We start from the raw sequence: 12,944 nt of genomic DNA on the forward strand, positions 1-12,944 counted from the left end.
ATGGGATCTGGTGGGAATGGGATCTGGGTGGGAATGGGATCTGGTGGGAATGGAATCTGTGTGGGATCAGTATGGGAATGGGATCTGTGTGGGAATGGGATCTGTGTGGGAAGGAATTCTGGAGGGGGACTTTCCTCCTGTGGGACACACACCTGGTTCATGGGGTCTGAGCAGCACTGGGGTCTGAACTTTGGGATAAATGGGATCAAACATGGCTTTGCAGTACCAGGCAGTGTCTCTTCCCCTGAGGCCACTCCAGGGATGGAGTCTCAGCCTCCCTGTCCCTCCCATGGCTTTGTCTTGTCCTCAGGAGCAATCCTTCCTCCCTGGTGGATTCCCCTCTGTAGGGAAGGGACAGTGCCACAAACGCTGTGCCAGGGCCATGGGGGCTTCACCAAAGTGTCCCCAGAGCAAAGGGACCTGAGTGGGCTCCAGGATGGGCAGAGGGATGGAGCAGCTCTGCTGGCAGGAAAGGCTGGCACAGCTGGCATTGCTCACCTGCACAGGAGAAGCTTTGGGCTGAGCTCAGGGTGGCCTTGCAGGGCCTGGAGGAGCCCCAGGAAAGCTGGAGAGAGACAATGGCCAGGGGATGCAGGGACAGCACACAGGGAATGGCTGCCAGTGCCAGAGGGCAGGGCTGGGTGGGATCTTGGCAATGAGGAATTGTTCCCTGGCAGGGTGGGCAGGGCTGGGATGGAATTCCACCCCTGCATCCCTGGCAGTGCCCAAGGCCAGGCTGGACACTGGGGACAGTGGGAGGTGTCCCTGCCCTGGCAGGGGTGGCACTGGGTGGTTTTAAGGTCCCTTCCAGCCCAAACCATTCCATGATTGTGAGCAGGACCTCCTTGGGTCTCTGGACATACTGAACCACTCAGAGATGGGGATTCTCAGCTGAGCTACAGCTGCACCTTCAAGAGTCAGAAGGTGATGTTACCAGATAATTGACATAACACCAACAAAATACTCCAAACCAACTCTTTTAATGCAGACATCTGATTAAAAAGAATATTTTCTTGTCTTTAGCAGCATAATTGGCGAGGATGACCAAGCTGCAGAACTTCACTTGGGCAGTGGAAGATATTTTCAAGGAAACCTTCCTCAATTACATGAACAGCTGGAGGAGGAACATGACAGAAGCGGCGGACAAACTGCAGGCTGAGGTGGCTGCTGAAAACTTTGACTACGTTATCCTGTACCTGATGGTGATGATTGGGATGTTCTCCTTCATCATCGTGGCCATCCTGGTGAGCACTGTGAAATCCAAGAGGAGGGAGCACTCCAATGATCCCTACCACCAGTACATCGTGGAGGACTGGGGGGAGAAGTACAAGAACCAGGTGCTGAACCCAGAAGATCTCAAGTGCGTGGTCCATGAAAACCTGGGGGCAAGGGATAAAACAAGCCCAGAGTCACCCTGACTTTCTGGAAACGCCAGCAGTGAGGGATTCGTGGAGTCACACAGAGGGAACTCACCGGAATTCCAAAGAGCTGTGCAAGTGTTGATTCAATTTGCACACTGGAATTCCAAAGAGCTGTGCAAGTGTTGATTCAATTTACACACAGGTCAATGGACAATGGAGTCCTGAGGAAATCAATGTCATGGTTCCTGTGAAAGTCCAAGAAAAATTTGTGATTGTTCTTCCCTTTGATAGCCTGTCCTTTGGGAAAATAAAGGCATGACAGGGATAACTTGATTATTTGCAGATCTGGATGTTCCCACCTCAGAATAACTGTGAATTAGTGCTGGTCAAAAGTGCCAATTTAGATCCAAACTGTGTGACTTAAAACCACTTGAAAAATAACCTGAAAATATCCATTAAAATCTCCAATCTCCACGCATTGACTGAAGAAGCAATTAGGGAACAGTGAAAAACGCCAATCACTTGTTTTTAAAATTTTGGAAGTTTAATAGTAATAAAATGGTTATAAAAATAGCAATACAATTAGAGTAATAATAATTTGGACAATTTGGATTAGGACAATATGAGACAATAAAAACAAAGAATTACAGACAGTCTGGGTACCTTTTTCTGGGCAGCACAAGCCCAAAAAAGGCCCCACGTTAACAGAGGATTAACCCTTAAAAACAGTAACCTGTTGCATATTCATACACCTCATCCATGATGCATAAATTCCATTCAAACACAGGATTCTGGCTGGTCATCTCTTCCCCTAAATCCTAGCAGCACCTTTGAGGTGGGAAGAAGTTCATTTCTTGTGATAATGGAGCAATAAATTCTCTTTCTCTGAAAGATTCAGGTGTCCTGTGGCTGCTGTCTCACTGCAAGTCCTTTCTTTAAAAAAAAGTATGTTACATAAAATAGTTTCCATTTGAACATTTTTTATAACCTAAAACTATATTTAACACAGTACTTAAGAGAATTAATACAGCATTACTTTCTAACATAACACATATAATATTCATTTGAATATTTGTGAAAAGCCAATCATAAAATAGGCATTTTTCACAGGAATGAATCACAGGAGGGACCTGATACCTGCACACACTCACTCCCGACTCCTTTTGAGTGATCTGATCCCTATTTTCGCTCGTGTTAAATAAAAAATGACAAAGAGCTTCTTTTCTTTGGGAGCCTGTGGCTTGTCTTGGACACAGATTTGGAGATTTGAGCTGATGCCACCCCTCTGTGGATGTGCTGGAGGTGCAAAAGCAGCACAAGCAGCAGGCTGGAGGAAGGGATTGTCTTCTCTGCTCGGGTGAGAGCTGACCTGCAGAGCTGCCCCTGGATCATCACCAGACAAAGGCGGAGCTGCTGGGAGAGCTGGGGGTGCTCACCTGGACAGGAGAAGCTCCAGGGAGAGCTCAGAGCCCCTGGCAGGGCCTGAAGGGGCTCCAGGAGAGCTGCAGAGGGACTTCTCACATAGGAATGTATTGACAGGACACGGGGAAATGGCCTTAAATTGAAGGAGGGCAGGTTTATGTCAGATGTTAGGAAGAAATTCTTTAGTGTGAGGGTGGTGAGACCCTGACACAGGCTGCCCACAGAGAGGATGTGGACTCCACATTCCTGCAAATGTTTAAGGCCAGGCTGGACAGGGCTTGGAGCAGTCTGGGATAGTGGAAGATAACCAGGCTGCTCCAAGCCCCAGTGTCCAACCTGGCCTTGGGCACTGCCAGGGACCCAGGGACACCCTGTGCCAGGGCCTGCCCGCCCTCCCGGGAGGAAATTGTTCCTAATATCTGACCTAAAGCTGTAATTTTCCAGTTTGAGGCCATTCCCTGTGTGCTGTCCCTGCATCCCCTGGCCATTGTCTCTCTCCAGCTTTCCTGGGGCTCCTCCAGGCCCTGCAAGGCCACCCTGAGCTCAGCCCAAAGCTTCTCCTGTGCAGGTGAGCAATGCCAGCTGTGCCAGCCTTTCCTGCCAGCAGAGCTGCTCCAGCCCTCTGCCCATCCTGGAGCCTCCTCTGGGCTCTCTGCAGCAGCTCCAGCTCCTCCCTGGGCTGGGGCAGCTCTGCAGGTGGGGAATCACCTGTGGGGCACAGGGACACAATCCCAATCCCAATCCCAATCCCAACCATATCCCAATCCCCAGCTGGGGGCATGGGGGTCTCCGGGACCTCTCCGCGGTCCCTGCCGGAGCTGTTTTATGGCAGAACTGTTAAATTTGAGGGAGAAGAGCGGGGCCCCGCCATGCCCAGCGCGGCAGCCGAGCGGGCGGAGCGGCCTCGGCCGGGCCCGGCGCTGCCGCTGCCGGGAGCTCCGTGAGGGAGCGCCGCCCCCGCTGCCATGGCCGCCCGCAGGTAGGACCGGCCTGGGCCCCTTCCTTTCCTCCTTCCTTCGCTTCCTTCTTCCTTTCTCTCCCCTCACGGCCCCGCGGGGCTCCGGCAGAACCCCGCCCGCATCGCCGCCGGCCCCGAGCGCTCCGCTCCCCGCAGCCTCGGCCGCTCCGCGGGGCCGGGCCCGCTGCCTGCCCTGCCCTCCCGGGCCTTCCCCTGTCCCTTCTCCACCGCCTCTTTGCCCTCCAGGCCTCGTCCTTTCTCTCCAATTCCCCTCCTGTCTAATCCACCCTCCCTTCCCTCTCTCCAGTCCCTTCCGTGTTGCTCACCCCGCTTTCCTCCATCTCCAGCCCCTCTTTGCCCTCCAGCCGCCCTTGCTCTCAGTCCCCTTGTTCCGTTGTTCTCCAGCGTCCTCCTTGCTCTCCAGCCCCGTTACTTGATATTCGCCTTTCCCTCCTTGTTTACCAGCCCCCTTTACTAGTTTTCCATCACCTTTCTTCTTTTCCAGGCCCTCTATTCTTGTTCTCCACTCCTTGTCTTCCCCCTCAGCCTCCCCCTCCTTATTCTCCCCTTACTCTGCAGCCCCCATTTCTTGTTCTCCAGCCCCCATTTCTTGTTCTCCAGCCTCCATTCCTTGCTCTCCAGCCCCCTTACTTGATATCCACCTTTCTCTCCTTGTTCACCAGCCACCTTTCCTGGTTTTCCATCGCCTTCCTTCCTCTCCAGGCCCTCCATTCTTGTTCTCCGCTCCCTGCCTTTCCCCCTCCGTATTCTCCAGCCCCCATTCCTTGTTCTCCAGTATCCCTCCTTTCTCTCCAGCCCCAACTCCTTATTCTCCCCTTATTGTGCAGCCCCCATTCCTTGTTCTCCAGCCCCCATTCCTTATTCTCCAGCCCCCATTCCTTGTTCTCCAGCCCCCGTTCCTTGTTCTCCAGTATCCCTCCTTTCTCTCCAGCCCACCCTTCCTTGCTCTCCAGCCCCTTTCCTTGCTCTGCACCCCCTGCTTTTCTTGCTTTCCACCTCTCTCCTTGTTCCTCAGTCCCTTCCTTCTGCTCCAGCCCAGGACAGAGCTGGGCTGGGATCCAGGGAATTGTCTGCCCACCGTCCCTAATTCCCAATATCCCATCCATCCCTGCCCTCTGGCAGTCTAAAACCATCGCCCCTTGTCTTGGCAATCTCTGCCCATATAAAAAGTCCCTCTCACTCCTTTTCAGCACTGGAAGGGGCTCTAAGGTCTCCCTGGAATTGTCCCTTCTCCAGGCTGGACAATCCCAGTTCTCCAGCCTCTTTCCAGAGCAGAGGGGCTCCAATTTTGGGATCATCTTTGTGATGCCATGGTGGGAGAGTCTGATGTGCCCCTGGCATTTCTGGGTTTGGTTTGATTTTAATCCAGCCAATGTGAATGAAACATCCCATCTGCTCTGTTCCTGTTTTCCAGAGTTTGGAGTATGTGAGGAGCTGCCAGAGGAATCACTCATATTTTAATTTCTGCTTCATCAGGTATGAAGATCTTGATGGTTTTTTCAATTGTTTTGATGTTGCTTGAGTTGGAACCTTGAGTTGATCCAAAATCAGAATCAGAATCAGGTGTGGGTTGGAAGGGACCTTAAAGATCATGTCATTCCAAGCCTGTCATGAGTAGGGACACCTTCAGAGTCCCATCCAGCCTGGCCTTGGTGAGTAATATAATATAATATAATATAATATAATATAATATAATATAAATATTATTATATTTTATTATTTTGTTATTTTATTATTATATATTATTCTGTACCTCTAAAACTGAATCTGCCAAGCACTCAACCCTGTACACACTGCCCAGAATCTGTGACTGTCACCCAGCAGTCCTCACACACACACACACACACACACACCTGGCCCTGACAGGCCAAGGAAACCAAACCCCATCACTGTGCGTAAACAATCTCCATGCTGCATTCTGCTTTTGCACAAACACAAGCACAGCAAATGAGATAAAAAATTTTTTTCCCTTTCTCTGAGGTTCAGAGAACGTGAATCCCAGAAATATTCTTGGGAAGAACTGTGCCTTGCTTTTCTCGGTGAAGAGAAATGTGGGGCTGCATAAAACTGCAGAGGGGATCCCTGCCAGCCTGGGGCTGTTTGATGCCAGCTCTGGAGCACCTGCCAGGGAATCCCTGGTGCTGCTGTCCCTGCTCCCGTGGCTGCACAAGGAGCAGGGGATGGATGGAGCAGTGCCCTTGTGTGGGGCCCAGCCCTGGCATTTCCCTGGGCAGGGAACAATGCCTGCCTGTGGATGTGTGCCCTGCTCCTTTCTGTGCCTTATCTCCTCAGGAAAGGCAAACACTCCATTCCAGCTGTTGATTTAAGATATCCCAGCCTTGAAAAAGCAGCGTTGGGGCTTTGTGCTCTTGCACTGATGACCTCAGTGCTCATAAGTGGTGGTTTTTAAGTGTGAAGGGAATCCTAGAATCCTGGAAAGGTTTGGATTGGAAGGGATTTCAAAGTCCATCCATGGGCAGGGGCACCTTGCACTAATCCCAGGCTGCTCCCAGCCCCAGTGTCCAACCTGGCCCTGGGCTTTCAAATCCTCCCCTTTCCCCCCTTTCTTCCCTCTTCCCACTTTGTTCTCCCTGCCCTGTGCTGCTTTTTATCAATCCTGAGGTTTCCAGTGGATTTCATGAGGGCTGGGATCAGAGGGGGGCTGGAAAGGCCAGGGGAGGATGTGGGATGTGGGAATGCAGCCTGAATTGGAGGGAGCAGTGACATCCCCACTGCACAGGACACTGTGGGGACAGAGCAGCACAGGTGGCAGCTCTGGGAAACTTCCTGGGATTGCAGCAAACATGGAAAGAGACTTTGGGCAAGGGATGGAGGGACAGCACACAGGGAATGGCCTCAGGCTGAAGGAGGGCAGGGCTGGGTGGGATCTTGGCAATGAGGAATTGTTCCCTGGCAGGGTGGGCAGGGCTGGGATGGAATTCCATCCCTGGCAGTGCCCAAGGCCAGGCTGGCCACTGGGGACAGTGGGAGGTGTCCCTGCCATCTCCAAGGTCCTTCCAAGCCAGACCATTCCATGATTCCATGAAGTGAGGATACATTTCCTTGGAGGTGTAACGGCAGTGGCTGTTCACAGCCACCCTGACACGTCCTCAGCAGGAGAAGGAGCTGCACAACAGGATCAGCACAGGAACCGTGACTGATGGACAGGAATTTACTGGTGGCTGCCACTCCAGGGCGTTGGTACAGCTGGGTCTTGGTCACTCTGGAGGAGTGGGAATGTTTCCAGAGGGGTCTCAGCAGGCTGAGAGGGAAAAGGAGAAAAGGAGAGGAGAGGGTGCTCTGGCTGGAGAAATTAGAAAATCTCCCCAGAAACTGAGCTGCAAGAACATTTAATTTCTGCAGGGAGCTCAGCAGCTGCTCTCTGCTGCGGTGCTGATTTATTCAGCCCAGCTTTTCACGGTGCTGGAGTGTTCTCTCCTGCTTTCCCACTCTTGCTCCATGGACAGAAAAGGCCTCCAGGGGTTAATTTGGATTCCAGCAGCTGAGCAGAGAGCCCAGGGCAGTGCTGTGTGTGCTGCAGCCTTTCCATCCCAGCAATTGAGCTCTGCAATGCTTGGTGAGCACTCAGGGCTCCGGGGACTGCTTGCTTTGCTCACCTCTATATTTATAAACTATTAGTGTGGAGAATTCAATTTATCAATCACAGGGGATTGAGAAATTAGAGGATTCATTCCATGTTCAGGCTCCAGACAGAGCAGGTGGGCTTGGGAAGCCTCAGAGCAGCCCGGGGCAGCTCCTGTGAGTCCCTCAGCGCAGCAGGGGCAGCACACCCAGCCCTGCTCTCCACGTTCTCCATGGGCAGCTGCCAGGGGGTGCAATTGCAGCCCCACAGCTGCCCTGGGCTGGCACTGCCCTGCCCTGGCCCTGAGCTCACTGGGACTGCTGGGACGAGCCCTCCCAGCCAGGGGGGAATTAGCAGCTTGCCTGATCCTCCTCCCATTTCTGGTTCTCCAGCAGTCCATTCTGCTTTGTTTTCCATTTCTCCAAGAGTTCATTCTGCCTTTGTTTCCATTTCTGCAAGAGTTCAATCTGCCTTTGTTTCCATTTCTGCAAGAGTTCATTCTGCTTTGGTTTTTATTTCTCCAAGAGTTCATTCTGCTTTGTTTTCCATTTCTCCAGGAGTTAATTCTGCTTTGGTATTTATTTCTCCAAGAGTTCATTCTGCTTTTATTTCCCATTTCTCCAAGAGTTCATTCTGCTTTTTTTTTCCATTTCTGCAAGAGTTAATTCTGCTTTGTTTTCCATTTCTGCAAGAGTTCATTCTGCTTTTTTTATCCATTTCTGCAAGAGTTCATTCTGCTTTATTTCCCATTTCTCCAAGAGTTAATTCTGCTTTGTTTTTTCCATTTCTGCAAGAGTTAATTCTGCTTTGTTTTTTCCATTTCTCCAGGAGTTAATTCTGCTTTGGTTTTTATTTCTCCAAGAGTTCATTCTGCTTTGTTTCCCATTTCTCCAAGAGTTAATTCTGCTTTACTTCCATTTTTCCAAGAGTTCATTCTGCTTTGTTTTTTCCATTTCTGCAAGAGTTAATTCTGCTTTTCTTCCATTTCTGCAAGAGTTAATTCTGCTTTATTTTCCCTTTCTCCAAGAGTTCATTCTGCTTTTATTTCCATTTCTCCAAGAGTTAATTCTGCTTTACATTCCATGTCTACAAGAGTTCATTCTGCTTTATTTCCCATTTCTCCAAGAGTTCATTCTGCTTTTTTTTTCCATTTCTGCAAGAGTTAATTCTGCTTTATTTTCCCTTTCTCCAAGAGTTAATTCTGCTTTGTTTTTTCCATTTCTGCAAGAGTTCATTCTGCTTTTATTTCCATTTCTGCAGGAGTTAATTCTGCTTTATTTTCCCTTTCTCCAAGAGTTAATTCTGCTTATATTACCCATTTCTGCAAGAGTCAATTCTGTTTTATTTGCCATTTCTGCAAAAGTTCATTCTGCTTTGTTTTTTCCATTTCTGCAAGAGTTCATTCTGTTCTTTTTCCCCCCATTTCTCCAAGAGTTCATTCTGCTTTATTTTCATTTCTCCAAGAGTTCATTCTGCTTTATTTTCCATTTCTGCAAGAGTTCATTCTGCTCTGCTTTCATTTCTCCAACAGTTCATTCTGCTTTTACTTTCCATGTCTCCAAGAGTTCATTCTGCTTTCATTTCCCCCCATTTTCCAAGAGTTAATTCTGCTTTGTTTTCTGTGCCTCCAAGATGCTCCTGCCCTGCCCTGTGCCTCCAGGAGTGTGACCCCCCAGTCCTGGGGCTGCCCACAGCTGAGATGGTGGCCTTCAACTGGAAGGTGAGGCTGGGGCAGGTTCCCACAGCAAAGCAGGGATTGCTGCTCCTTCCATGGGCTGGGTGGGATCTGATGGTTCCTTTTCCATGGGAGGGTTCCCAGGTCAGGGATTGCTGCTCCTTCCATGGGCTGGGTGGGATCTGATGGTTCCTTTTCCACGGGAGGGTTCCCAAATCAGGGATTGCTGCTCCTTCCATGGGCTGGGTGGGATCTGATGGTTCCTTTTCCATGGGAGGGTTCCCAAATCAGGGATTGCTGCTCCTTCCATGGCTTGCGTGGGATCTGATGGTTCCTTTTCCATGGCAGGATTCCCAGATCAGGGATTGCTGCTCCTTGCATGGGGATGTGTTGGGTGGGATCTGATGGTTCCTTTCCCAGGGAAGGGTTGTTTAACCCCCACCCTCTCAGGGACAGGGGATTTGGGGATTTCTTCTTGTCCTTCCTTGCCCATGTTAGACCTGAGCTCTGCTCAGCCCTGCTGCTCCTGCCTTTCCTCTTGCCCGGCTTTTCCCTGGCTGCTCTTCCCTCAGCTGCTTTTGTTACTGGAGGGGAACTTCTCCCACTGTGTTTTTGGGGTTTTGGGGTCATTGTGTCAGTGCTGGAGCAGGTTCCTCCTGCATGGAGCTGTTGGGACAAGGCCATGGAGGCTCCAGGATGGGCAGAGGGATGGAGCAGCTCTGCTGGCAGGAAAGGCTGGCACAGCTGGCATTGCTCACCTGCACAGGAGAAGCTTTGGGCTGAGCTCAGGGTGGCCTTGCAGGGCCTGGAGGAGCCCCAGGAAAGCTGGAGAGAGACAATGGCCAGGGGATGCAGGGACAGCACACAGGGAATGGCTGCCAGTGCCAGAGGGCAGGGCTGGGTGGGATCCTGGCAATGAGGAATTGTTCCCTGGCAGGGTGGGCAGGGGCTGGCATGGAATTCCATCCCTGCATCCCTGGCAGTGCCCAAGGCCAGGCTGGACACTGGGGACAGTGGGAGGTGTCCCTGCCATGGATCTGGATGAACTCTGAAATCCCTTCCAGCCCAAACCATTCCAGGACTCTGTAATTAACAATTTGAGCTCATTAAATCAAACTTTCCCCCTGCGCTGGTGCTGCAGAGCTGCTGCCTCTGTGGTTGTGGACACATGGACAGAGCCTGGTGCTGTTTTCCAAGCTCCCTGCTGGTGCAGGGACACAAGGCTTGGCCTCAGTTCAGAGCTTTGATGTGTCCTGACAGCTCTGGGAGCTCCTGAGGGAACAGGGGGAATTCCAAGTTCAGATTTAGCACAGAACCTTGGAATATCCTGCTGGGAAGGGACCACAGGGATCACCCAGCCCAGACCCCAGCAACCCCGCCCCGTCCCTGGGGGGCTGCTCAGTGCCCACCACCCATTTCCATTGCATTTTCCTCTCCAAGTTTATGTTTTTATAGCATTGAAACACTCTGTGCAACTCCAGGCATTCAGCAATCCTTGGATTTTTTCCCTTTTCTCCCAGTTTCAAGTCATTTATCTGCCCCTTCCGTTTCTCAGCAGGTTCATTGCAGAATTGCTGTGAGTTAAGATTTCCTGGGGTGTTTTTGGGGATCCCATCTGAGAGCTGATCCCCAGGGATCCTTCACTTGTGAGGATTCTTCAGCAGCTTTTCCACTTGCACAATTTCCCTAAAATACCCAGCTCTTCCATTTTTTCAGCTCCAGATGGTGCAAATATTGCTGGAAAATGAGCAAAAGGAGTTCAAGACTTGAGGGAAAGGGTGTTTCTTTTTTTTTGCTTTGTTGCTCTGCCTGGTTTAATTCCCCACACAAATAAAAAACCATGGTGAGAGAGGAGCATTAATATTGGAATGGAAGATGCAGAGCATCCCTATAAATGAAATTTTAATTGTCCAAGTGTTCCAGAAGTGCCTAAACAGATTCTTTGGCATTGCAGGCTCTGGAGAACTTCCCACTGCTGATGTACATTTTGGCAGCTAAAACATTGATCCTTTGCTTGGCCTTTGCTGGAGTCAAAATGTACCAGAGCAAGAAAATTGAGGAGAAACTGAAGAGGGAACGTGAGGAGAAACTGAAAGCAGAAGCAGAGAAGAAGGATGAGTGAAGAGTGCCTCAGGTGTGGAATTGATTGGGCTTGGACATTGTTAATCCCAGTGGGATTGAGTTGGATTTTGGATCCCAAAGTGAGCTCTTGGGATGTTTCAGGGATTTGCTGTCTCATTTTCTGTGGGACTTGCATGAGCCACTGTCCTGTTTGAGGATGTTTGAGCACAATGTTCCCTCTCTGGTTTTATCTGCCTGGTGCACAAAGAGAGGGATAAATTGGGAATAACTGCAGGGGAGCAGGCAGGCGGGACGCTGCAATCAGAGCTCTGGGCTTGAAAGCAATAAATAAAGAGAGAAAATAAATAATCAGCCCATTTCTAGAGGAGAGAAATCATTGACAACTTGGGGAGGGTTTAGCTGGAAAGGACAAATCCCACACCTGGAATTCCCAAAGGGACAGGTTCTGCTGTGGAACATCCACCATGTAGAATTCCCTGAGAAAAATGCACATTTTTCTGCTTGAAAGAGCAAAGTGAACATGACAAAATCCCCTAAATTTGGGATTCTCGTTCTGAAATTCCCGAGTTCCTCCCCTCTGTTTCCAAGGCTGAAGCAATCCCTGCATTCTTGGAGCAGATCCATGAGCAGAGTGAGTCCTGCCTGCTGCTTGGATTCTATTCCCTGCCCTGCTTGTCATTTTTGGAGCAGTTTGCTTCACTTCTCCCTGTTCTGCAGCAAAATGGGAATTCTATTCCTGCCTGCCCTTTGGAAACTCAGTGGGAGTTTGATGTCATGTTGCTCTTTATTGAAATAAAATCTTATTTCCCTTTCTGAGGTCATCCCCTCCCATCTAAAGACACTTCAAATCTTTCCTCAATTTTATTTCCACCCTGCCACTCTTTTATTCCCTTTATTCCCAAGGATTGGGAATGGTGCCTAGAAATGAGGCCCTGGGAATAACCATGGGAATAAAGATTTCTCTATTTACACACAAAAAAACCAAAAACAAAACAACAAAAAAGCCCAGCAAAACCAAAGGGGTTTTTCATGCTTCCAGCAGGTTCAGGACTTTGGGGCAGATTTTGGGCACTTCCCTGGCAAAGGAAAGGTTGTGCAGGGCTGGGAGCAGCCTGGGGTAGTGGGCAATGTCCCTGCCCATGGATGGGATGAGCTTTAAGATCCCTCTAACCCAAACCAGCCCTGCATTCTGGGGTTCTGTGCAGTTTTATCCCAGGGAATTCTGTTTGGCAAACCCCACAGCTCCAGGATCATCACACAAACCCTCAGTGCCCAGCAGGTGACACCACCCTTGGTGTTAAAACCTCTCTGATTGCACAGAAATTCCCTTCCCAGTCCCCAGAGCTGCCTTGTCCTTGCTAAACTCTGGGATTCAGAGGGAGGAATTCCCCCATGGAGCTGGGAACAGCTCCAGAGGTGCCCAGTGAACACTGGAGCTCCTGCCCCTGCTCTTCTCACTGCTCTGTCCCCTGCAGGTTCCGCACACTTGGATTCCCCTCCCAGCAGGATGAAGCCTTCCTTCAGGAAAAGAAGGATGGGTAACCTCAGAGTGACACTTCAATTATCTCTGTTTTTATATGTACAAAGCAGCTGAGCCTCTATTTATGCAATAAAAAAAAATGTCTTTGTTTAAAAAGTAAACGTGGGTGCTGCTGCTTCCTCAAAGGATTGGAGCTGCAGGGGAGGCACTTGGGGAGGATCAGCTGCAAGGAGGTGGTTGGGATGGAAGAGGAAAAGGGAAAAATGGAGGAGAAAAATGCTCTGGATGCATCCTGGGAGGCTCCTGGAGAGGCAGAAGGAGGGGGAGAGGGCTCAGTGCAGCTTTTGCAGCTGCCTCCTGCA

General features: G+C 50.3%; 2 protein-coding genes across 2 annotated transcripts; both read left to right on the plus strand.

The window, feature by feature from the left end:
* The first annotated feature begins 1,040 nt into the window (after positions 1-1,040).
* Positions 1,041-1,418, plus strand: KCNE2 (potassium voltage-gated channel subfamily E regulatory subunit 2). Its single transcript, XM_054293818.1, has one exon. It carries the CDS (start codon positions 1,041-1,043, stop codon positions 1,416-1,418), a length of 378 nt encoding a protein of 125 aa, XP_054149793.1.
* A 2,270-nt stretch (positions 1,419-3,688) lies between these two features.
* Positions 3,689-12,504, plus strand: SMIM11 (small integral membrane protein 11). The gene is made up of 4 exons (XM_054293822.1): positions 3,689-3,762; positions 5,177-5,238; positions 8,978-9,065; positions 10,975-12,504. The coding sequence occupies exons 3-4, from the start codon at positions 9,045-9,047 to the stop codon at positions 11,140-11,142; spliced, it is 189 nt and encodes a 62-aa protein (XP_054149797.1). The 5' UTR covers positions 3,689-3,762; positions 5,177-5,238; positions 8,978-9,044; the 3' UTR covers positions 11,143-12,504.
* The last annotated feature ends 440 nt before the right edge of the window (positions 12,505-12,944 follow it).

The sequence above is a fragment of the Melozone crissalis genome, unplaced genomic scaffold (genome assembly GCF_028551555.1).
Source record: "Melozone crissalis strain CALT ecotype California unplaced genomic scaffold, PUWL_Pcris_2 ptg000187l_1, whole genome shotgun sequence".
NCBI lineage: Eukaryota > Metazoa > Chordata > Aves > Passeriformes > Passerellidae > Melozone > Melozone crissalis.